General features: G+C 40.4%; 2 protein-coding genes and 1 pseudogene across 3 annotated transcripts in view; all 3 read right to left on the reverse strand.

Annotated features, from left to right (window-relative positions):
- Positions 1-263: 263 nt before the first annotated feature.
- On the reverse strand, positions 264-16,990 carry ISCA1 (iron-sulfur cluster assembly 1). The gene is made up of 4 exons (XM_069474050.1): positions 16,839-16,990; positions 9,237-9,290; positions 5,386-5,491; positions 264-2,232 (listed from the first exon to the last, which is right to left on the reverse strand). The coding sequence occupies exons 1-4, from the start codon at positions 16,917-16,919 to the stop codon at positions 2,084-2,086; spliced, it is 390 nt and encodes a 129-aa protein (XP_069330151.1). The 5' UTR covers positions 16,920-16,990; the 3' UTR covers positions 264-2,083.
- Positions 7,143-8,080, reverse strand: LOC138387148 (protein CUSTOS pseudogene; annotated as a pseudogene).
- Positions 16,991-21,648: 4,658 nt separating the features above from the next.
- Positions 21,649-25,979, reverse strand: part of LOC138388332 (terminal uridylyltransferase 7) — a 63,268-nt gene continuing 58,937 nt past the window's right edge. The window contains exon 27 of one of the 2 annotated variants that reach the window (XM_069476291.1): positions 21,649-22,655. In XM_069476291.1, coding sequence (XP_069332392.1) covers positions 22,588-22,655 — 68 coding nt within the window. In that variant the 3' untranslated portion in view covers positions 21,649-22,587. Of the gene's footprint in view, positions 22,656-22,978; positions 23,024-25,979 lie in introns of those variants that run through there. The other variant, XM_069476290.1, reaches the window with a different exon arrangement.

Consider the following 25,979-nt stretch of genomic DNA (forward strand, 5'->3'; position numbering starts at 1 on the left):
AGGGAAGAAAAAGCAAGGCTAACAAGACCAGAGAGACAAGAGCCATCAGACGTTGTCTCTCCAGGGCGTGAGAAGCAGCAGCTAAGACTCTGGCCGAAGCAGGGTCAGGAGGGGAAAACGCCGGGCAGCAGGAAGCCTGGGCAGAAAGCATGGCAATTATTCATCAGTAGCTTTGGCAGCTACCACCCCAAACCCCTCCCTCAACAAGAAAAGGCAATTTTATGATCACAAAGAGGCCACAATTTTTAATGGATAACTCACTCTCTACATACATACAGTATTGCACAAATTATAAGTGGATCAACAATTATATTAATGATACAAATTCATGAGCATTTACACAAACTACCGCTCTAGGTTTTGGTGCTCTTTGTGCCAGGTACTTCAGTAAATAAAACAAACATAGAACTCAGCTACTCAAATTCATGAGAATCAGCTTTCAAAAAAAGCATACACATCATCGCATAGAATACTTAATATGTCAAACCCAGGAAAATCAGTAACTAAGTGACAAAAGGAAACCTTTAAAAGAAAAGTTGGTAATAAAAATGTTAGGTTAAAATATTGTTTAAAAACTTTAGCAATTGGGCCAGGTGCAGTGGCTCACGCCTATAACCCTAGTACCCTGGGAGGCCGAGGTGGGAGGATAGCTTGAGCTCAGGAGTTCGAGACCAGCCTGAGCAAGAGCGAGACCCAGGCTCTACCAAAAATAGAAAAAATTAGCCAGGTGTCATGGTGTGCGCCTATAGTCCCAACTACTCGGGAGGCTGAGGCAGGACGATCCCTTGAGCCCAGGAGTTTGAGGTTGGAGAAAGCTACGATGACACCACTGCATTCTACCCAGGGCAACAGAGTAAGACTGTTTTTTTGTCTCAAAAAAAAACAAAAACAAAAACAAAACCCCCCCAAAACTTCCCCCCCTTCATATTAAAAAACAAACAAACAAAACAAACTTCAGCAATTGGACTTAGGAACCAGAAAGTGTGCGCATATTGGGAATTTTAAGACCCCCATGTTCTCCTTCATAATTATGACTACATTCCCAGTAATTCTGGGTTGCTACAATGTCTTCTCTGGTAGTATAAACCACTGTTTCAAAATTTAAAGAAACAAATGGTAATTCACATAAAAGTTTTAAATAAGATTCTTCTTACTCAAAACTAATATGATCTCCATCAAATTAAAAAGAAATTCTATCAATATGTTGACCAAAGAAGCCAGATTGCCATTAACCTTGACGATTGCCTCAGAGGGGAGAGCACTGTCACCTACTAGGAAGGGGCAATGGGGGTGCAGTTCCTGCTCACCCCTGAGGGTGACAAAAGCCCTTTGGCCTCCCTGGAGTTTGGCCTTCTCACATACAGAATTGAGTGCGGTGGGCTAGATGGCTTTTAAGAGATCTTTCAACTAAAAGAAAGAGACCCCATCTTTGAGCAGACATTTAGGGTGGCAAATGAAATGGATTTAAAAACAGGTGGATGAACTATTTCTCACCTTTTGCTACGATCACTATAGTTGAAGAAAATTTTTGCTCAGTCTGTTAAAAGGTATGCAAATGAGGCATGACAATCAAAATTTTGATAAAAATGTAAAAAGGCTATGCCAAGTTTGGGTGGAAAAATATGTACCACCACATTACTACCAGCAGTCAGGACTTCATGCCTTTGAATTTTAGGAGTCACCGATCTGGGAAAAATGCAGGGTAAGATGCACATTCAAGTCATTCAATAGAGATCCAATCCATTTCCTGAATGGACTGACAGGTGCCCAGGAAGGCAACTTTAATGAAACTGGTTTTAAAAGAAAGAGTACAAGAGAGTTAAGTGAAGGGTAGGATTTTTTTCTTTACAAGAAAAGAAATATCCAAAGAGGGTGATGGTACTTCATTTTCTGTCCCCTACAGAGAATTCAAATATCACTTCTTCCTGAATCTAATACACTGGCTTCATTTTCAAAATGCATCACTTTATTTTCTTACAAGGCAGCCACACATTAAACAGGTGACAGTCACATGATTTCTTCAGTAAGCCCCAAGGCATCCGTGAGTGTTCCTGGAGCTCATAGCCAGAGGAGTCCTGAAGTTTCAGATATTAAAGCTTTCCCCACAGCCACAAGTTCCTTTGATGTTTGGGTTATTGAACACAAACTCACTGGATAATTTGTCTTCAACATAGTCCATTTCAGTTCCTAAAAGTGTTAGCTGTGCTTTCTTTTCGATGAACACTCTGACTCCTTGGGGAAAAGAAAACATGAGTCATATAAAGCCTGCATCCTCTGGAACCTGCTGATCCAAAGCACAAGTAAACTTTAAATAGTAACTGCCAACAAAAGTCAAATAGGAAGCTTGTGAATATGTCACATTATTTCTTTAAGGGATTAAGCATTCAGTTTCCTGTCTGCCTTCTCTTTCCCACACTATGTCAAAAACAGTTATATTAGGGTAGATAGTTTACACAAGTAAATTCCATAACAATTCTGTGCAAAAACTAAAATTTGCCTTTCATTATACTTCCCTCATTTTTCTAACTTACAAAATGAAGAAAATGTACATATTCTCAGTGACAGTTTTGTTAAGACAGAGTCAATACAATTTATGCAAACCTACAATGACATCTATACACCTGATACATAGGTAAGCCTAAAGATATAATGGACCGTGATAGAATGGAGTTATTTTAATAAGATCAATCAGTACCACACTAGTTCTGTTCGGGTTATGAGCCAGAAAACAGGTAGTATTTCCTTGTAATTATGTAGGTAGAGGTTGGTAGCTTTATAAATACAATCAGTTAAGAAATCTTTCTTCCTTATAAGAAATTAACTCATTACCCAAATATAAACTATACATAGTTATTAAGTCTCCTTTTCTTTAAGATGAAAATCATAAGGTTTATGAGTTGATTTTTAAATTAATATGGACTACAAGCTAGCAAAGAGCATACTTCCAGTGCACTAAACCACCATGGCAAAACCCGTGGACATTCAAGTTCTCCCAACACTCTAGCATTATCTAGGTTGTTTTAGACAGGTTTTATCAGATTATTGGGTGGCAGTAGGGGGTAATGGCAAATATAATTAATAAATTGATATTTTTAATAAAAATTAGAAATACCAAATTCTTCAAAAGCATGAATTGATATTGCACTTTGGGACCAGAAGTGTTTTGGATTTCAGATTTTGTAATACAGTCATGTGTTGCACTGTGACGTTTTGATCAACGATGGACCACATACACAACAGTAGTCTCACAAGATTATAATGGAGCTGAAAAATTCCTACCCACCTAGTGATGTAGCTGTGGTAACACTGTAGCACAATGTAACACAAGTTTATGGTGATGCTGGTGTAAACAAACCTGCTGTGGTGCCATACAAAAGTCTAGCATATACAATTATATACAGTACATAATACTTGATAACAGTAACAAATGACTATGTTACTGGTTTATGTATTTACTGTAATATACTTTTATGGTTTAGAGTGTACTCCTCCCTACTTATAAAAATAAAAGATAACTGTAAAACAGCCTCGGGCAGGTCCTTCAGGAGGGATCCAGAAGAAGGCATTCTCATCATAGGAGATGACACCTCCATCTGCGTTACTGTCCCTGAAGACTTTCCTGTGGGACAAGATGTGGAGGTGGAAGACCTGATACTGATGATACTGACCTTGTGTAGGCCTAGGCTAATGTGTGTTTGTGTGTTAGTTTATAATCAGCAAGTTTAAAAAGAAAAAAAAAATTTTAAATAGGAAAAAGCTTAGAGAATACGGATGAGAAAATAATAAAATAGTTTGTTATTACAAAAGAGTTAAAAAGCTAAAAAAATTTAAAAGTTTATGAAGTTACAGTAAGCCAACTTTAATTTACTACTGAAAAAAAGCAACATTTTAAAATTAATTTAGGCTGGGCACGGTGGCTCACGCCTGTAATCCTAGCACTCTGGGAGGCCGAGGAGGGAGGATCGCTTGAGGTCAAGAGTTTAAGACCAGCCTGAGCAAGAGCAAGACCCCATCTCTACTAAAAAAATAGAAAGAAATTATCTGGACAACTAAAAATATACAGAAAAAATTAGCTGGGCATGATGGCGCATGCCTGTGGTCCCAGCTACTTGGGAGGCTGAGGCAGAAGGATCGCTTGAGCTCAGGAGTTTGAGGTTGCTGTGAGCTAGGCTGACACCATGGCACTCTAGCCAGGGCAAAAGAGCGAGACTCTGTCTCCAAAAAAAAAAAGATAAAATAAAATAAAATTAAATTAATGTAGTGTAGCCTAAGTGTACAGTGTTATAGTCTACAGTAGTGTACAGTAATGTCCTAGGCCTTCACATTCACTCAGTACTCACTGGCTTACCCAGAGCAACTTCAAGTCCTGCAAATTCCATTCCATTTGTAAGTGCCCTATACAAGTGCACCATTTTTTATTTACATCATATTTTTACTATGCCTTTTCTATGTTTAGATACACAAATACAGTTGCATTGTGTTGCAAGTGCCTACAGTATTCATACAGCCGCATGCTGTACAGGTTTGGAGCCCAGGAGCAACAGGCTGCACCGCTGTAGCCTGGGTGTGTAAAGGCTGTAACATCTAGATTTAGGTAAGCACTCTGTGATGTTGTACAACAATGAAATCATCAAAGGACACGTTTCTTAGAACAATTAGGCAATGCATCAGTGTGTTTGCATTATACTTACAGGATGAGCATCCCAAATTACAAAATGTGAAATGCTCCAAAGAGCATTTCCTTTGTGTGTCATGTTGGTGCTTAAGTGGTTTCAGATTTTTAAGCATTTCAGATTTTGGATTTTCAGATTTGGGATGCTCAACCTGTATGTATTTGATGTAGATGTAAAACTGCTACTTCACATAAAAACGGTTGGTTCACTTTTAAGTTTTATGATCTTAAAACCTTTCTGGACACAATGATGACCTGTCATAGTTGAATTAAACAAACAAGCTTATCCAATAATTTATCCCTTACTTACTAAGAGCGCAGCCTCTGGAGAGAATTGACTGGGTTCAAATTTTACTCGGCCACTTACTGTGTGACCTCAAGCAAACTATTTAGCCTCTCTGTGCCTCAGTTTCTTCATCAGAAAAACAGGGGTAAAACATAGTGTCACCCTCATTCACTTGACATGTATAAATCAGTTAAAAAGTGAAAGTCCATCAAACAATGCCCAGCACATAGTGAACACTATTTACATCATTTCTACCATTATTATTGCTCTTTACTCCATGGTGGGCAAGACTAAAAATTTTAGGTAAAACAAAGTGCCCAGAAAAAGTTTGTTAAAAACTCACCATTCTTCCTACCCATCCGTGGTGGCTAGAAAACAACCAAACCAAACCAAAAACCCCAAACCAAAGAAAAGAAAAAAAACTCACCATCTTGAACAACTTCTTCATCAGAATCTCCTTTGGTTTTCGTATATTCTAGAGTGTAAGAAAGGCCATTACAGCCTCTGGTTCGGACACCAACTTTCACACCTACCTGAAAAAGATTTTGAAAATATAAACTTAGTTTTAAAGTAATACAGATCAAACAATTATACTAAGAAAGTATCTGATAGCAGAGGTCCTCTCCCTAAAAATGGACTTTCTTTAAAATGTTTTTGCTTCACTTCATTCTGTGAGATGTTTCCTTAGGGTTAGAGTTCACCAGTGTTCTTAGGCCATTACCTGGCAACTTTACCTCTATATGGGGGCCTTAATTCTAGGGTGGACTTGCATAAATATTCTCAAATACCAGAAAGCAGAAGACTGCAGTCAATACAGATGTAAAAAGTTAAAAAAGTGACCAAACAGTACTATTAAAATACCAGTGTTTGCATTAATGCAATTTTCTAACAATATCTACCTAGGCTCTCTATCTTGGAGCCTAATATGCTTTTTCATTTAAGTACAGTTGTCCCTTAGTATCTGAGGGTTCAGTTGTCCCTTAGTATCTGAGGGTTCCAGGACTCCTCTTGGATATTAAAATCTGCAGATGCTCAAGTCCTTTACATAAAATGGCTTAGTATTTGTGTAATATATAACCTATGCACATCCTCCTGTATACTTTAAGACACCTCTAGATTACTTATAATACCTATTACAATGTAAATAAATGCCATATAACTACGAACAGTTGTTATACTGTATTGTGTAGGGAATAATGACAAGAAGAAAAGTCTGTACATGTTCAGTACAGATGCAACCATCCATTATTTCCTCCAAGTATTTCTGATTCTCAGCAGCAGTGTGTGCCTGCTTCAGGAAAGCAATCAGGACGGGGGAAGAAATTCGGTGAAGGGCATGAGTCAGAATGTTAAGATGCCTGGGCATTTTGATAAGCCAAAGCGTTCACAGGGTAGTCTCTCCCGTCCCTGAACAACAAGGAGAAAGAACTACAGCTTCATTCACCTTGGGAGTGACAGCTTAGAGAATGTGTGAGGAAATTTCATGCATTCAGAAGGATAAATGATAGTTTAAATTCTGAAGCACATGTCATAAGTACTTAACATACGTTTTTATGTTTGTAAACAGAAGACTTAAGTAAGCAGAATTCCAAATTATTAGGAATGGATACAGACACTTTTAAAAGCATGTGAAATTACAGGTTTAGGTAAATGGAGTCTGGAAAAGGGATTGCTTGTGCTATAAACTACACCTTTTCATGTCAACATAAGTCATTATCCCTCAGATCTACAAAGCTAAGTTCCTGTTTCATCTGTCAATTTATTTTATTTTTTTGGAGAGGTCTCTTGACAATTTATTTTCGATAATCTGGATGCCTCAGAGATATCGCTGTGCCCAGTAAATTCACAAATGTAAAGAAAGAAAATTCTGGAAAACGGGGAGGGGGGGAGGGAATATCTTTCTTCTTTTTCAGGAAATTCTATCAAGTCTATGTGGGTTGAGGGGAGGAAACCAAAGTTTCTCTGGGCCATGGCATCCTGGGGACTCCTTCCCTCATTTTCTGCAGATGGTTTCTCACACCAGGCTGATAAGGTGGGTGCAAGAGAAAGGTGTCCCCTTACTGGCCCACCTCAGACACTTCTGGGGAGATGGGAGCTGTACCACTTGGCCAGTAGTCTTCAATAACTGGAAGGAATGTTCTGGTACAATAGGTCTGCCCCAGGCCTTGTGGGAGCACAGAGAGGCAGGCCTTGCTTAGGCTTCTCACCCTATAGCCACGTCTTTGTCCCAACTTTGGGCAAGCCCCCATCACGACCAGGATCTCACGGGCAGAGTCTGGACTTGCCAGCCAAGTCCTTGAACTTGGAGAGAGAGAGGTGGGGCTTGGAAATGCCTTACCCTCAGTGGGCACCTTGTCCGTGGAGCTAGCTGGGCCCTCTGCCCACAGACAGGGGAGAGGGGGCAGTCTGTAGGCTCAGCTGCAGCACTTTTTGCTGGTGGGAGTGGAGAAGGCTCACAGGCCTTCTTTGCCTTTTTTCTTCCTTTTCTTCTTTTTGGTCCCAAGTGGCACATGCTCCCCGGTGAGCTCACCTGGCTCCTTTTCCTGCTTCTGGACCATAGCCCCTCTGGTGGTGCTAGTGGAGGCTACAGCAGAGTCGACACCAGCCACCTTCTTGGCTTTCTTTTTCGACTTCCTTTTCTTTCCTGGCTCCTTCTCCACCCTGACAGGGCTGTGGAGGGCTGACTCCTGCAGGATGTCGGATGCCGACACCGCTGCCTCCCCGTACCGCTGCCACTCCTTGTCGCTGTCCTTGCTGGAGATGGAGGGCTGTAACTTTCAGTGGGGTTTGGGAGAAGCTTCCTTTTCAGCGCTTTCCAGGATGGATGTGAAGAAAAGGCGGAAACAATCATCCTCCGAGGTGACTTTCTGTACCTCAGCTTTTCTTGGCTCCTTCACTACTTGTGAGATGGTAATGACTCTGCCCAGTAGAACTCCCTGTTTCTTGGCCATGTGGGTTCAGAATTCAGGGGTGGTCTGAAGCTCATTGCCATCTGGTTCATGCTCATCCACCTTATGCCTGAGGCTGCGGTGCGAGGTTGGCAACTGGTTATTTGCAGTACCAGCTCTTGGTTTCTCTGGCCCACTCGGGCGCTGCTCCCAACCCCAAGCCGGCATTGCCACCTCGAGGCACCCACCCAGCTCCTCCGCTGCTGCTGTTATCTGAATCGCTCATGGCGCCATTGAGCGCCACCATCTTGAGCCACCGCAAAGGACTGTGGGGAATGCCTCCATCCATTTGTCAATTTATACTCTAATCGTTAGTCTATTCAAATTGAGTTGGAACAGTGATATCCTTTAGCATTTAATAGTTCTTGGAAGGCAGGTTCGAGAACTTCCATTACATTTTAACATAGATTGTACAATGGAACCCAGAAACTGCTCCATAGTCTAATTATTAAATAATGACCGGCCATTACTTGAAGGGATTTACAGAATTCCAGCAGCAATTAACAGTGTACTACGATAAAGATGATACATACAGCCCTAACTCAACAATTCTACATCCAGGAATGGATCCTATGCAGATGCACTAAGCCAAGCTTACAGATCTGGAACAATGGGACTGGTACCTACATCCACTACATAGATACTGAATGCTGTCTGTGGCAACGGTGAATGAAACAACCCAACTGACCTCTAATCCGGTGGACTGGTTAAAGAAATCAAACCTGTTCAATGGAATATACTATATATACAGCCACAAAAAAGGAGGAAGCAGATCTTTATATTGATATGGAAAGATCTTCAAGCTCACTAGGGAAAAAGAGCAAAATGTACCACAGCACATATGGTATGCTCTCATCTATTTAGGAAAGTAGAAATACACACAAGAATAACAAGCACAGTCTAGGCCAATAGTTCCCACCCGCAAGACATTTTTGGTTGTCACATCAGGGAGAGAGGAGCTGCTACTGGCACCTAGTGGGCAGAGGCTAGAGATGCCACCAAACCTCCTACAATCCAGCCTAAAGCGTCAACAGCATGGAAGATGAAAACCCTGGTCTAGCTACATCAAATGCAGACTATCTCTGGAAGAACCCTGATGAGGTTACTTCTTGAAAGGAGGAATGATGACAAAGGATCTGGGGTTGAGACAGTGACTTCCTTTTCATTAAATACCCTTTTGTATTATTTGCATTTTTTAAAACCATGAGCATAATTTACTTTTTAAATAATTCCCCCCTAACTAATGAAAGCATACTGCTTATCACAAGATAAATTCACTCTGAAAATATAACTTCAACATTTTACTCAGTCTTTCACTAGTTTTACTTACGTGCTCAGGCTTATCTTTAAGAAGCTGCTTTATCTTGTTTACTGCTGAAGGTGTCTGAAAAAAGAAAATATTAAATTTTTAGCTACAAAACCTGCATTCTTCAAAGCCTTATATTTACTAGTCTTTAAGACTATTCAAGACTGTCTTTAAAAAATCATGAGACAAATTTATGTTCTATTCTCACCAGAGTACCTGTTTTATACACAAACACATGAATTCTACTCAATCCAAAGTAACTTGTTTTTTTTTTTTTTTTTTTTTTTTTTTGAGACAGAGTCTCACTTTGTTGCCCGGGCTAGAGTGAGCAAAGTAACTTGTTTTTATTTTTAAAATATCTGCTAGCAACATCCTTTGAATCTTGCTTCCTGGTCCAGGTTAGCTCCCTGCCGCACTGTCCATGGTATTACCGACTTATATCACAAACGTAAATGTAATTTTTCTGGGCAGCATCTATTTGGTGCACCTACTGTATGCCCAGCAGTAAGCACACTGCCTGACACCCAGAAGGCAATGAATGAATCAAGTACCTCATGGAGAAGGCCAACCTTCTTCTGTTGTTTTTCCTGTTGGTTATTAACCTTATTGTTGTTTTTTTGCTTACTCACAATCTATTTCAAATCCACCAAAATGCATAATTCCAGGAAAGAATGTTACTAGCATAAAATAACCCAGGGTGGGCTACTCGTACCAGTCCCACCAAATGCTCCCATAGATTTTTCAATGTGGATTAAACCAACACGTCAGGACAAACATATGAACAGGACTAAATTAGTCAACCACAGAAATAACAGGAAGGAGCTGTTTTTCAAGAAGAATGCTGTTTAACCTAGCCCAGGGGGCCTCAGAATGACAAAGGCCACAACATTTTGTATGTATATAGGTCAGAGTTATCAACCCCACTTTCTTGGGAAGGAGGCTGCTGGAAACAGTCTGCTCCAGGACATTCCTGGTCCACTTCCTAGCTATGCCCCAAGGGCAGTCACGTTAAGTGGCTTGTCTTGACTTCTAGTCCCTTACTGGGGAAATGGAGATAATAGTCCCTCCCCAGGATTCTTGTGAGGATTAACTATTCAAATCCCTAAAAATCATTCAGGACAGGGCCAGGCACAAAGAGCTCCATACATGCCAGCTATTATTACAGTCATGAGAGAATGGATTATGTTCTTCCTGCTCCGTTGTATTAGCTCCTGTTGCTGGCAATGCTGTGCTAACCCCCTCACCGTTTTTTTGTACTGACGTTATATTGGTTTGTGAGGTCCCAAAGCCTGGATATTATGACCTATGAATTGACAGTAAACTGTAGCCAGAACTCAAGCCCGTGCTGGGGGAGCAGACCCAATAGATGGCCCTAGAATGCACTCTCCTGTTGTGTCTGGGTGGGGGTCTGCCAGGGGAGGATGCTTAAACACAGTCTGGGGCCAATTTTGAAGGGTCATGAAACCCATTTAGAAAGTTGAGAACAGCATTTTCAAAAAAATAAAAACCAATGTACTGCACTTAAATGAATGTTGTTTAAACTTTTATTTTAGTTAATATGTGATGTGTGTGTGTGTTTATATATATCTGTAAAAAAAAAAAAATCACTACCAGTAAGTGGTCTCTAATGGCCTCTTCCGACGGTTCCATCAGAAGAGGAGCCAGGCAGCCCAACACTGGGAATAGTGTGCAGGGGGCAGAAGAGGGAAATGCTGAAGAGCAGAACTATGGTGTTTTTTTTTCTTAATCATAGAATATCAACTTCAAATAGTGACAGGAATATTTATTTAAAAAGTTATTTTTAAGGAAAAGTGCTCCTTTAGACTTCTAAATGATTGCCAGTAAAGTTAGCTTTCTTAACTGCCACTGGTAAATTTCCATGGTCATATTTTCCTATTTGAGTGCTGAAGAAATTAATCTACTGTCAAATAAAAAGAGAGTTCTGATAAGTTTTAAAAAAAGGCAAAGCCGGCTGGCCTGGTGATGCACACCTGTAATCCTAGCACTTTGGGAGGCCAAGACAGGACGATTGCTTGAGGCCAGGAGTTCGAGACCACCCCAAGCAAGAGTGAGACCCTTTCTCCAAAAAAACCACACCAAAAACAAAAAAGTCGGCGGCAAAGCCATGGGAAAATATTTGTCGGAACTAATATCTGACTCTCAGTCTTGGTTTAACTCAGGTGGGTCAAAGGCGTAGACCAGTGCACCATGGCATGATCTAAACAAATGAGGCTCTCATACTACTAGTTTACCAGCCCTAAGAATTTTTATCTCCAAATGGTTTTCTAAATTATCTAATTTGGTTTTACAAAACAATACACTTCCCTCTTTTTTCAACTATTAGTAGAAAACACTTAAACACAGTAAATGAAAGGAATTCAGAGAGAATGGTCTGCTTATCACAAACTTCACATCTTATACTGAAAGGCTCTTAAGGGAAAAGTAACATTACATAGGAATCTGTGTGCCTATGAGGCTGTTATAGGAACCAAAAAAGTATCTTAATTTTTGTGTCAGGAGAAAATCAAGTATATCCCACTGGGGAAGTGTTACTAATGATAGATGACCCAGCTGAGTGCTCAACCATGGGGAAAAGAAGGTTCTTACAACTTTCAAAGTGACTGTTCTGATTTTCAGAACTAGTCAGAATTACTAAACAGGGAATTCTTGGGATTTTTTTTTTTTTTTTATATTCTAGCTATAATAAGTACTTTTTGTATCTTAGTACCAGGCAGAAGTTAAGAATCCTACTTTGCTCTATTTATATACTCTGACGACTTTGTGTCCTTAGGTAAAACTGGTCTGGGAAACAGCATAAAATCTTCAACTAAACAGCTTGCCACAGGGCATAGCAGCCTTCCAATATCAATACACTCCCTGGAACAACTAAAAAACCCAAACTTTCTCAAGAAATTTAACTACAATTAATGACCATAGCTTGCCTGAAATTTGTCCTATGTTTTAAAATTTAAGGGATTCTAAAAAAAATAATAATAAAAAAAAATTTAAGGGATTTTGAAATATGATGGTTTTTAATCTACTCATGTGAACCATGGAAACATAACTCACTAAAGTAAGAAAATATTAATATCTTTAAGATATTCTGGCTCAGTTTTTAAAAAAATGTATTTCCAGAATGATTTTGTTGTTAAAATTATGGGGAAAGGTGCTATAGATGAGCATGTCTTATTGCTACTTCACAGCAACACACTTGTATTTTATCCAATGCCACTTTCTATTCCTTGCAGGAGAAACTTCTCATCCTCAATACTGTATTTCCTTAAGTAATTCCCCAGGCAATTTTCATTTTTATCTGTTTAAAAAAACTAAATATTCAACACATGAAATTTTGGGGAAAAGAAAGATGGTAAAGAAATAGCCAATTGGTGCATGCCTATAGTCCCAGCTACTTGGGAGGAGGCTGAGGCAGGAGGATCACTTAAGCCTAGGACTTTGAGGTTGCAGTGAGCTATATGACAGCACCACTGTACTCTAGCCTGGGCAAAACAGTGACACCCTGTCGCAAAAAAAAAAAAAAAAAAAAGAAAGAAAAGAAAGAAAGAAATATCGGCCACTGAATAAGCTTTAGTATATTCTGTTAAACTCATTCTTTACCAGCTATGGGGTGGCATTATGGTGGTTTTTCATATTTATGTATATATATGTGTGTATATGTACATATACTTACATTAACACACAATCTTGGAACCTCCATTTAAAAAATTTAACATGCATTTTTCTCATTTGATACATGGTAATAAATATGCATTTACTGAGTATCTTCTAAGTGTTTAATGGTTTGTATGTATCATCTTTTTATTCTTAGAATTCTGTGATTGGGGCATTAAAGATTAAAAAATTTGCATAGGGCTAGTAAGTCAACGAGTGAAGAGTTATGACTCAAATTTTCTTTTTAAAAAATCATTAAATACATAATACTTCACCAATAAGGATCTACTCCAATGTACTTAACCACTCTCTCATTGTTAGACAGGCTACTTCCAATGCTTCCTGTGTAATATTATCTATCTCCTAAATTGCCTTCACATACAAATCTTAGTGCTTGGTCACTATTCTAAAGGACTTCTGATCCTACTCCAATGACTTAACACACAGCTCCTTAATGAGCATTAAGGGTTACCCAGCCCTTCTAACCCAGGTTCCACTAGAAAGTTAAGACATTCAGGACAGCGGGCAGCAGCTCATGCCTGTAATCCTAGCACTCTGGGAAGCTGAGGTGGGAGGATTGCTTGAAGCCAGGAGTCTGAGACCAGCCTGATCAAGAGTTTTTCTATTTTTCTACAAAAAATAGAAAACCTAGCCTGGTGTGGTGGCATGCCCCTACAGTCCTACCTATTTGAGGGTGACGCAGAAGGATCGCTCAAGCCCAGGAATTTGAGGTTGCAGTGAGCTATGATGGACACCACTGCACTCTAGTGTGGAAGACAGAGAAGGACCCTGTCTCAAAAAGAAAAAAAAAAAAAAGCTAAGCCAAGGCACCCTTGGTACACAATGAATTCAAGAATGATAGTGGCTGGGCCAGGCACAGTGGCTCACACCTGTAATCCTAGCACTCTAGGAGGCGAAGGCAGGTGGATTGTTTGAGCTCAAGAGTTTGAGACCAGCCTGAGCAAGGGTGAGACCCCATCTCTCCAAAAATACAAACAAATTAGCTGGACAACTAAAAACATATAGAAAAAATTAGCCGGGCATGGTGATGCATGCCCGTGGTCCCAGCTACTTGGGAGGCTGAGGCAAAAGGATTGCTTGAGCCCAGGAATCTGAGGTTGCTGTGAGCTAGGCTGATGCCACGGCACTCTAGCCTGGGCAACAGAGTGAGACTCTGTTTCAAAAAAAAAAAAAAAAAAACCTGATAGTGGCTGTGTACCATCATTCTCTCACACAATGATGGTTGAGTTTTATCAACAGCTGTGGGCCATCCTTAATTCTTTCTAAATTAGGATTGCACTAATCCTGACTTGTAAAATGATGGAAATAAACATTTCTGCCAGGCAGAAGGGCAGTGTTTACTCTTCAGGTTTTAAAATCATATTTTATTCTGGTTCCCATAAATTCAAATCTATTTGTCAATTCCTAGATATGTAAGGAAATTGGGGTGGGCAGGCATCCTTGGATGTTATCTGGAGGTGTCCAAGGATACTCACATTCATGTGGTGGGTTGGAACCTTAAAGCCAGCAGTCCCCAACGTTTTTTGGGAGGGGGTCGGGTAGAGGGCAGGCAGAGCTCAGGTGGTGATGCAGCCTGGTTCCTAACAGGCCACAGCCTGGCCAGGGGGTTGGGGACTGCAGCTTAAAGCATTCAGTCAAGAATCCATCACTGGTTTGCATAAAAGTTTCGAGGCAGCCCATCATCAGTCTAAGCCCCTCTCTCCAGCAAATCAGCAATCGTCTCCAGGATTAACATCAGTTAATGCAGATAATTTGGTGCTGGCAACACTGAATCATGTTTTCGTGTCATCTATTACTTTTCCTAGCTTCTTGCTGACCTCTGGTACACTCTACAGGAACGGTACTTTTCAAATGTTGCAACATGTCTTATAAGACATGTATAAAGTTTATATCTCCAAGTAATATTTATCTCTTACCTGTTTTACTGTATTATCTCTACTTTTGTTTGCTCTTATCTGTCTCCACTCATTAGGTCTTTGATTACCTTACTGCTTTTGCACTTGACAGTACATGTCGAGGTGAAACTAAGCACGAACAGCAATATATTCATGCTATAGTATCCTGAGACTAGGGTACAAATGCCAGGACTCAAATGACTGCAAGCCCACTACTACAGGCTGTGGTGGAAAGCAGCATTGATGTGTTTTTCCTCTGGTACCAGCTTCTAAGAAAGATCACAAGGAATGGACCTTCTAAAGTCAGCCACAGTAACAGTAAGTAGGATGAGTTCAGAAAATAGACTCCTGCAAGTTAATCAGAACAGTTGAACCAGGCAACACAGAGCCCTGTGACCTGCGAACTGCAAACTGCTGTAAGAGGTACTGAAGTAGACGGGAGCAAGTGTGGAAAGAGACCAAGCCTGAGGCTTGGCCTGCATCTATGTTCCTGAAGGTGGTGAACTGTACAACTCATTTCTTGTCCTGAAACACAGGAGGTCTTGATAAACATCTGCTGAATGAGTAGGAATGAAAAGGAAGGAGTGACTCAGAAATTCTGAAGGAACAGGTAACAAGCCAAAGGGTGATGAAGAAAGAGAAGACAAAAAACAGTCCCCACACCTTGTGACTCTTTCTGGATCTACCATTACCACTGGAAAACTTTCAAATTCTGCATACTTTTCACTGTAATTGAAAGGAGACACAAAGCATGAGTTATGCCCTCTAATTCTCAAGACCTTGAATAATTCTAGATTCCATGGAGTGTTTTCTAGACATGAACATGGGCTTGCAAGTACAGAAGAAAGTAATACAGTAGTGATACATGATCAGAATGCTAGTACTGATTAGTACAATATATAATCAGGATAATCTCAAGGGCCTAAAACATTGATTATAAAAATTAATTCTCCCACCTAATCACGATTTTCTTCTATTTTGCTATAACTAATTTCTGGCTATAGGTTCTAATGGCATTAGATGGACTAGAACCCATGAATCAATTTAAATCATTTTTTCCCAGTCTCTAGGTGAATGCTCGCACAAAGGCTTCTCCTTAACTAAGAGTAGGGTGCATGTGAGAAGAATGTTGAACTGATCACAAGCTTTCCTATTGAGGTGAAAGTCTTTTGGAACTAGACAGAGGTGATGGTTGCACAACATTGTAAATGTCCTAGATGCCACTGAATCATACCCTTTAAGACGGGCACTTTTATATTATGTAGACGTCCCTTAACTAAAAAAACTGCAGTAAGCACGGTGAATTCAAACATCTGTGGTTTGTTTTGTGGTGCCCTTCCAGTGCGTTTGACCTTTCACCCAGAAAACACTGTAAACTGGCTCAGGGCAGAAATCTTCATCTTTTGTCCCCAGTAAGACCCTAGGATTGCTGGAGGCACAAAGGGTGTTTCAAAAGCCTCCGCCAGCCAGGACACAAGGAAGTAACCCTTTGTGCGCCGCAGACTGGACCTGGGCAAGGGCCAGGGTGCTTTGTTACGGCTGTGCTCCCTTTCCGCTGACGCTCACCGTATTGACACTCCTGTGTCCTTCCAGGAGCTTCGCCCCTCCTCACGCACCTTCGGGGTAGGGCTCCCGGGTCATCATCCAGATATTCCCGGGCCTGACCAAGCTCAATCTTTGAGCAACATAAGTCCCATAGCAGCTGCCGGCAGGAGGCTCGAGGCGCACAGCCTCAGAGTGGCTGCCGCGCTGACACCCACCGCCGAGCTTCCCTGGCCCTCCCCTCCCCCGCACGCGGCCACCGCACGGCCTGTCGGGAAACGTAGTTCCGGGACGCCACGGTCCCTTCAGCAGCCTCGCCCGGGGCTTATTTATCGCTCGGGCTGCGGACCAGAAAGGAAAGAGGTGGCGCGGCGATGCGACTCCAGCGCTCGGACGTGCTCGGTCCCCGCCGCCCCGCTCCCCGTCGCCGTGACCTCCCATTGCCGGGGGCGAACATGCGCCAATGTCAAGGGCCTGACCGCGCGCCGCAGGCACTTACTAGGGTGAGGGCGGCTCGGGTGGGCTGCAGCTTCCTCTTGCTCACAGCCCGGACGGTGGCCCGGACTAAGGAAGCCGACATCTTCGCCACCCCGGCGCCCCGGTGCCTCGGGCCGGAGCTAAGCAGCCTCAGCTTCTCTCCATGGACACAGCGGACGCATTGACGCCACAAGCTTCGGCGCACGGCGCACGGCACTCGCGGCCCCGCCCCGCCGCCACCATTGGGAGAGCCGCGTGATTGACGGGCTAGGGGGCGGGTGGCTGCTGGGGGCGGGGTCTCGCCGCTCAGCGGGGTCAGGCTGCCCGCGGTGCTGCGTGCAGTCGCGTGTGGGGACTGGAGACGCGGCGGGGAGCAGGAGCCCGGGAGGAGTGTCGTCACTGCTAAGAAGTCGGCGCGTCGTAGGCCAGTGGGGCTGGAGGACCGGCCATAACTTGTGCCCTTGCCGACTCCGGAGGTGCGTCGTCGCTTCACCACCTGCCCCAGGGGCAAGGTGCGGTGGCACCTACTACGTTAATGCTCACTGAAATGAATACTGTTTACAGGCTGCTGCAGCTCAAGAACGCAGAAGTCAAGACAGCATGCGGAGCTTATGCTCTCGAAGGCAGAATAGTTCCCATGCCCTATCTACAACCATTTGCATTCTTTTTTGGTAAGGCTAGGCGGTTAAGAGCATAGGACTACCAACGAGAGGTATAATAAACAAATGTCCACTCCCCGCCCCCCTCCACACTGCTGGGGATGCTGAAGGGTGGTGAGTAATGCAATTTTTGTTCTAGTGCTGAATTTGGAACTCGATTCTACTCTGAGAAATGACTGGGCAGCACTGTGAACAGTCACATTTATAGCGAGTACCAGTTAATAAACTTAACTGAACACCTGTTGTCAGACCATGTCCTGTCCGCTCAAGGGGCTTAATTCCGCTTTTGACCCGGCAGTATTCCTAAGCACCAGGTACCATACCTGCTCACACAGGAAGCCGGGTAAAGAGGGGCCAGGGAAGAATGAGAGATCCTAGTAGGACAGAAGTGCAAGCAGGGTTAGCAGATGAGAAAAGGAGGACATCACGACAGGTGGCATTTCTCACGAAATGCTAGAGAAGGGAAGAAGGCAGGAGGGGTTCCATGGAGCACTACTGGGGAGGATAGATTCTTTCGCAATGTTTTGATGTGGAAAAAATCAGGGTAGCATTTTTTTGAGCGCAATCTATCTTTGATCCCTAGAGGCTACAAGGTCCAAAGGGGTAGTTCAAAATCACAAGTAGTTCTGTCTGCAACAGAAACGTAATTGCGAGGATGTTTTTCTTCTAAGCCTCAGCAGCATACAAAAGACTATGGGTGCCTGACGCTGGGGGCGCAGTGGTTCATGCCTGTAATCCTAGCACCTTTGGAGGCCAGGGCAAAATTGCTTTAGGCGAGAGGAGTTCAAGACCAGCCTGAGCAAGATCAAGATTCATGTCTACCAAAAAAAAAAAAAAAAAAGAAGAAGAAAAGAAAAGAGAAAAAGAAAGAAAAGGAGGAAGGAAAGAAGAATTAGCTAGGCGTGGTGGTGAGTAGTCCCGTAGTCCCAGCTACTCCAGTAGTTGAAGCAGGATCGCTTGAGCCCAGGAGTTTCAGGTTGCAGTGAGTTAGGATGATGCCACCACACTCTAGCCCAAGCAACAGGGTGAGACCCTGTCTCAAAAAAAAAAAAAAAAGAAAAAAAAGAAATAGGCAGCAATGTGATAGGTTTGTCCTTGGCTACATCTTTGACTAGCTGGATAATTTGGGATGAGGCATTTTACTTCTCATGCCCTTCCCACTACAGATACTATGAAGATTAAATGAGTTAATATAGGAAAAGTCCCTAGAAGAGTGCATGGCACAAAGCACACAATTTCTAATTGTTAGTGGATATTTAAAGATGCCATGTACTCTGAAGCTACTCCTGTATTATACTGTACTGGTGGATACATGTCATTATGCATTTGTCAAAAACCATACAGTGTACGACACCAAGAGTAAACCCTAATGTAAACTATGGAATTTGTGTGATAACGATGTGTTCTTTGTGGTGAGGAATGATCGTGGGGGAGGTGGGCCTGTGTGGTGGCAGGGGATATATGGAGCACTCCATACTCGTGCTCAATTTTGCTGTGAACCTAAAGCTGCTCTAAAAATACATTTAAGAAAAGAATTCCATGAATCATTTTTTTCCAGTTATTGAAATGTTACATAGTTGTGTAGCACTTTACAGTTTTCAAAGGAACCCTGAGAACATTCATACTGGTTTCACAACTTTGAACTGAGTAGGGCAAAAGCACTGGTGTCGCTATTTTACATTTGATGCTTAAACTCAAGTCTTTTAGTAGAGTGCATTAGACATCATTTAAAAAATCTAGTCGTAAATTTTTTGATTCTGGATCTGATGTATAACACTCTTTTTCTGTCTATTTAATATCCACTACTCAGTTTTTAACTTGGTTAGTTGTTTTGCATTAAGCATCATGTCACATAATCTACTTGTCAGTGGATCAGGCATACCTATAATGTCATTGGAAACTGGCCAAGCCCCTGTAGTAAGTTGGTACACTGGAAGAGTTTTCATGATTATATAAGTATTAATAGTATGTGAGCTCCTTTATCTCAGAGCAGCAGCTGTCCTGTGGTGTCAAAATGAGGTGGGTGTGGGAAGCATCGAAGGAGTTAAGAAGCTGTAACCACTTTACATTTCTACTAATATGCGATGGAATTTACAATAAGGAAACGTTCAACACTGGACTTCAGGGATTACTTTCACAGTTGTAGGCGTTTTAAAAAGCGTTTTCCTAGTAAGACCTCACTTGACCCTCACAACTGTGTGGAGATGCAGGAATGATTTCCATTTCATAGGAATGGTAACCAAACTGCCAGAGCTTAAGCTGGAAAACCAGCCAGGCCGACTTGCCCAAGTCAGTGAAAGTGTGTGAAGTTCTTGACTGCTGCTGTCCAAACACTCCTGCTTCCAAAGAAAAAAGTACTGAGCACATCTTTACAGTTTAATGAGGGTTTGTTAAATTCTGTGTTTTCAGCACTTTTAAAATATTGGATCTGTAACAATGTGAGCCCCACTGACCTATCTATCCAGGATCTTTTCCAGGAAATATATATTTTTCAAAAATAGAAGCCATTTCTAAACACATAAGATGAAAAATAAATTGTAGTTATCCAAGAATATTTTTTTTAAATCTGCATGCTGATACTGTACACATTGAGCAAGAGTTTTGAAAATCATACATTGGGGCCATTGCACCACTGCTATAAAAAATGGATTTCATATATTTGTTTGCTCCTGAGAGAAGGTCACAAGGAGAACCTTGGTAGTGGGGTACTTGTGGAGCCTGTGAAAACAGATAGGCCAGCTGCATTCAAAAGATAGCTAGGGAGGAATCCTCAACTCATTTTCTGGAGGTTCCCGTATATACATATTAAAATAAATTTGATCATTTTCTCTTATTAAAAAAAAAAGATAGCTAGGGAAATGGACTTGGCATGGAGCAGATGCACCAGGCCCCTGGCTGAGGCACTGAGATGGGGACTTGAGCAACATCCAAGTAAAGAATGAAGGGTGGCTGAGTGTGGTGGCTCACGCCTGCAATCCCAGCACTTTGGGAGGCAGAGGTGGGAGGATTACTTGAGGCCAGCAGTTCGAGACCAGCCCAGGCAACTTAGTGAGACTCTGTCTCTACAAAAAATTAAAAAATTAGCTGGTTTAGGAATGAGAGGAAAAGGAAGGTGGGTGAGGTAAGTTCAAGGAAATTAGAAGTGCAATGACAAAACTCTCACATTAGAAACACAAAGCAGAAAAATAACACTAAAAGTCATGCCAGTCATGTGGAGATTAAACTTGGAGTTTTTCTAGCATGAAGAAAAGGGGAGATGACAGAGGTAGGACAGTGTCTGAGGAAAAAAATTAAGAATGTAAGATACTCTCTTAAAGTGAAAAAACAAAAAGCAAAAAACAAAACAAAAAACCTGGCCGGGCATGGTGGCTCACGCCTGTAATCCTAGCACTCTGGGAGGCCGAGGCGGGAGGATCACTCGAGGTCAGGAGTTCAAGACCAGCCTGAGCAAGAGCGAGACCCCATTTCTACTAAAAAATAGAAAGAAATTATCTGGACAACTACAAATATATAGAAAAAATTAACTGGGCATGGTGGCGCATGCCTGTAGTCCCAGCTACTTACTCAGGAGGCTGAGGCAGAAGGATCACTTAAGCCCAGGAGTTTGAGGTTGCTGTGAGCTAGGCTGATGCCACGGCACTGTAGCCCGGGCAACAGAGCGAGACTCTGTCTCAAACAAAACAAACAAACCAAAAAAACAAAAAACTGAGTAGGGAGATACACTGGATTTACTTTCGTTCCAGACAAAAGTCACTGGAGAGACATGTTTCCAGATTGAGGTACTTTTCTTTCTTAATTATAGGGATAAATTAAAAAAAAAAAATAAAAGCACCCAGGCAGAAAAACAAAACCTACAAGGGAACAAAAATTAGCCTGGTTAGACTTCTCCCAGAAGATAACAGAACAGCATCAACAGGCTTTTCAAAGGAAGCGTGACAAGAACTGTAAGGCCAGCCGTAATGTATCCCTCCCCTGCAATCTGTGCCTTTTACTTGTGCGTTCCCAGAGCCTGGCATGAAGCAGGTGTCAACAGACACCGATGATCGCGAGGCACAAGTCAAAGGGAACTCTGTGTACACTCTAGTAGAGCAGCAGATCTACACTATCCTTACTCCTTATCTATTTTCCTTATGAAATTTAGGGCTCTTTCACTGGACAATAATGTGGATAAGATTACAGGTTGAAATTTTGATTTTATTTCAAAATGATAAATAAACCGAGGCGTAGTTCTGACCATGTACTACTTCTGCAGGGCTTGTGAAGTTAGAGAAACAGTTCCATGGGGACTCCAGTCAGACCCAGAATGTCACCAACCACATTTGTGACTGGCAGAGATAGCCTCTTTGATCTTCAGGGATTTTAAAAAGTTCTTCATCCTAATTTCTGAATATCATAAAATGTAAAAAGCACTTTCATTTTGTCATTGTTTTCTTTGAAAATGTTTTTCGTGGCAAACAGGACTACTTCATTTTTATGAGCATAGTAGTTATATGTCAACTTATTTAAAATCAGAGAGGGAAAAACCCAGAGACCTCTGAGTGGCACTGCTCACCCACCGAAGGCCCACATAAACAGGTGCGCATGTTCATGTTATCATTTCTACAAAGAGCAATAAAATAATGTTTGTAAATCGGAAGTACAGTAGTAGCAGTTCACACATATCTGATATGTTTTCACACAAGGATTCGGTAAACAACAATAAATATAATTTCCCCTCTTCAAAACAAAAAAGGGATTTATAGGAAAAAAGGGGTTAATTTACTTGGGTTTATCAGCACACCATTGTTAATGTGCTTTGAAAGAATTAAAAACCATGAAGCTGTATTCACTGAATACCGGTCCATAGTTATATCTTTACTTTTAACCTGGCTTAAATACATACATCATGGCTTTCTATTAAAATCCTTAAATCTATGGTAATTTGTGATAGATAAGACTATATTAAAAAATTTTTTTCATTAACAATTTCATTAAATTAAAAAAAATCTGACATTTCCCTTAAATGTTAAGTTGAAACCTGATCTATGCTGCTGTGTCCTGTGAAATGAACCTAATTTTCCAAGTCAAAAGGAACGCCTGAGTGGCCATTTAGAGTGCTGCATTTTCCTTCCCTCATGATTCTTGCTGGGTCCTCTTCGCTGAGGCTTTTCCCTGAGTCATGTATTTACTGGAAAGGCTACCTGGAGGAGGGGAAGAAACAAAACCCAACATAAATGAAACAAGCCTCACTTTATCACAAAAGCCATAAAATTACTTATATTGTTAGTCACAGAAAGTTTTCACACTGGAATTGGTCATTTGTTTTGAATCGAGTAATTAGACTAGATATAAAAAAGTATATATGAACATGATCTGTTAAACATAAGCTTAGTCAAAATTCTTTCTAAATACAGACAAGTTTCTAGAGTGATCTAGAGTGATACCATTTTAATATATTTGCATGTTCACTATTTCCATATTGGTGCGGAGGGCCAGATGAGCCAAACTTTTCAAAGCATAAATCAGTATCTTCACTTGCAACCAAACAGAATAGACCGCAAAGGATTCTCTAGCCAGAAATAAATATCTTGCATCATTACTTTGCAAATATGAAGCTGTACATGGTGATATTATATTAATGACTTATTGATATTAAAGGAAAAAATGGAATTTTATTATATTCACAGGTGAAGGACAGAAATGAGGATTACTAATTAAAACCATACCAAAGAACAGTTACTAAATTTTGTTCTGGAGTATGAACAAATAGATCAACGAAGCAGAAGAGAGTTGAGAAATTCTTAAGTGATTATGTATAATAAAGTAGTATATGATGAAGGGTGCATTTCAACCCAACAGGGGAAAGTATGGATTACTCAGTAACTGGTATTATGTCAAATAAGTAAATTTGGGGGACAAGAAGCGGGTTGCTTTCCTTCCTCACACCATAACCTTAATCTCCAGCCATTCCAAGTGAATTACATAATTAATGTACATATAAGAATGTCAGGCTGGTGGCTAACGCTTACAATCCTAGAACTTTGGGAGGCTGAGGTGGGAGGATTGCTTGAGGCCAGGAGTTTGAGACCAGCCTGAGCAACATAGTGAAGAGACCAGTGTATAAAAAAAATCAGCCAGATATGGTGTTTCATGCCTCTAGGTCTAGCTACTTTGGAGGCTGAGGCAGGAAGATCCTTGAGCCCAGGAATTTGAGGTTGCATTGAGCTATAATGCTGCCACTGCACTCCAGCCTCAGCAACACAGTGAGACCCTGTCTGCACATACACACATGCAAACACACAGTATAAGTAGAGGTGAATATTTATATAAATATGGGGTGGGGAACACTTTTCTAAGCACACCACCAACCACCATCCCTAATGGACTTACAAGTCAATAGAGAAAAGGTAAACAACAATAACTAACTAGGTAACGAAAAGGCAATATGTGAAAAAGAAAAAAAATGGCATGACTATATGAAAAAATATTCAGTATCAGTGGGTAATCAAAGAAATGTAAATTAAAACAAGATATCAATTTTTGATTATCAAATTTGTTAGAGGAATAGATGATCAGGAAATCAGGAAGGCGGGTAGAAATTTTGCTAAATACATATTCCTAAAAACCTTTTAATAATTTAAAAATATAAACAACTTAAATGTCCCAAACTTGTGATATGACTAGGTATATATGAACTATGTATATAATGGAATACTAGGTATACACAAAAGGATAATTAATATGAAAAAAATGAAGTCACAAAATTACATATCATTTTCATAAAAACCAAAAATTGAAAACAAACAAGAAAACCCACCAATTGTATATTATTGCCTCATTTATCTTATCTGTAAAATAAGGACAATAATACCTATTCCCCTTGTTATTGTGAAGATTAAATGAATATACATAAAGCAAATGGAACAACAGTACCTGGCACATAGAAAATCCTCAATAAATGTTAAATATTATTACATTAATGCAAAAAAGACAGGAAAATGTTGCCTCCAAAAAGTAAACAGCTAATGATAGAATGGAGGGAGTATAGATGGTTTTTATTTTCTTCATTTTGCTTAACTATACCTTCTAAATTGTACAAAGCAAATATATTAAGTATGCAAATAAAAACATCCTCCCCAAAAGCATATTTTCAAAGCAAGGCATCTAAATAATCAACTCACAGTGAAAAATATCAGCCAGGGAATTCTGTAGTATCAGTCAGGAAGCAACAAACCACTCTATTATTCCTACCACAGAGTGTCACTGTCTAGAGGTTTATAGGTCTATCTTTGATATTCTGAACTGCACTAAGTATTGAGATTAGGCTTTTCATTAGAGGGAAAAAAGTTTAGATCACTACCTTATACTTTGTACACATAGAAACTCCAGATGGATTAAAGGTCTAAGTTGAAAAAAAAAGTTTAAAAACTGCTGGAAGAAAACAGAGATGGGTATCTTCATGACCTCAGGTTAGAGAAGAATTTCTTAAAGATGATCCTAAATCATTAGCTGCATGACCATGAAACTAATTGTGGAAAGCCAATAATCTGATTATCTGAAAATTAAAAACTTCAGAGTAGCAACAGACACAAAAAGTTGAAACACAAGATATACTGGAGGAAGATATTTGGAATGTATATAATAATACAAGAGCAATATTCAGAATAAATGAAGAACCTTTACAAATTAATAGAAAATTTATATTTTCAAATTAATAGGGAAATGATAATTCAACAGGAAAATGGGCAAATGATTTGAAGAGATAATTCAAAGAAGAGGAACTCCAAATGGCCAATAAAAATGTCCTTAGCATCACCAGAGTCAAGAAAATATACATGAGAACAATACCAAAGTAGTTTTCATCCATCGGATTTGTAAACATAAAAATTTTGACAAGAATCAAGTATTTGGAAGGATATGCAGAAATATTAATAACCCACATACTGCTGGTGGGAATTATAATTGTTTCAGCCAGTAAGTGAGTAATTTCGATAAATATGTAACTGAAATGCACATAAGCTATGATCTAACAATTTGACTTGCAGATACGCATACCCTCATAGAATCTCTCATACATGCTCAAGAACACTCCCACAAGGATACTCCCTATAATACTGTTTACAACAGTAAAAATCAGAAACAACCTGAATGCTCATGAACTGGGTAATGGATACATAAAATATTTTGTATTCATATGATGGAAAATTGTAAAAAAAATAAATAAATAAAATAAAACCAAAACTAAATCTACATATAGCAACATATAAAATTTTTAAGATAATTTTGTTAACTAGATATGAAAAAGGTTGTAGAATATTTTTTCTATTTTTCTTTTGTTTTACTTTATATTTTTTTTATCTTTTTACTTTTTTATCACTATATTAACGAGGATTTTTTTTTTTTTTTTTAAAGAAGAGATGGGTTCTCACTATGTTGCCCAGGCTCACAGGCTCAATTATGGCGTCCTACAGCCTTGAACTCCTTGGCTCAAAGTAATGCTCCTGCCTCAGCATCTTGAGTGGCTG

This window comes from Eulemur rufifrons, chromosome 7 (assembly GCF_041146395.1).
Source record: "Eulemur rufifrons isolate Redbay chromosome 7, OSU_ERuf_1, whole genome shotgun sequence".
Lineage (NCBI taxonomy): Eukaryota > Metazoa > Chordata > Mammalia > Primates > Lemuridae > Eulemur > Eulemur rufifrons.

What these genes read in the sequence shown, in the direction of transcription:
- ISCA1 (XM_069474050.1), bottom strand. Translation starts at nt 16,919, where the DNA reads ATGTCGGCTTCCTTAGTCCGGGCCACCGTCCGGGCTGTGAGCAAGAGG. An exon ending in CCCGAGCCGCCCTCACCCTA is followed by an intron (nt 9,291 to 16,838) that starts GTAAGTGCCTGC and finishes TTCTTTTTTCAG; the next exon opens with ACACCTTCAGCAGTAAACAA. An exon ending in TTAAAGATAAGCCTGAGCAC is followed by an intron (nt 5,492 to 9,236) that starts GTAAGTAAAACT and finishes AATCTTTTTCAG; the next exon opens with GTAGGTGTGAAAGTTGGTGT.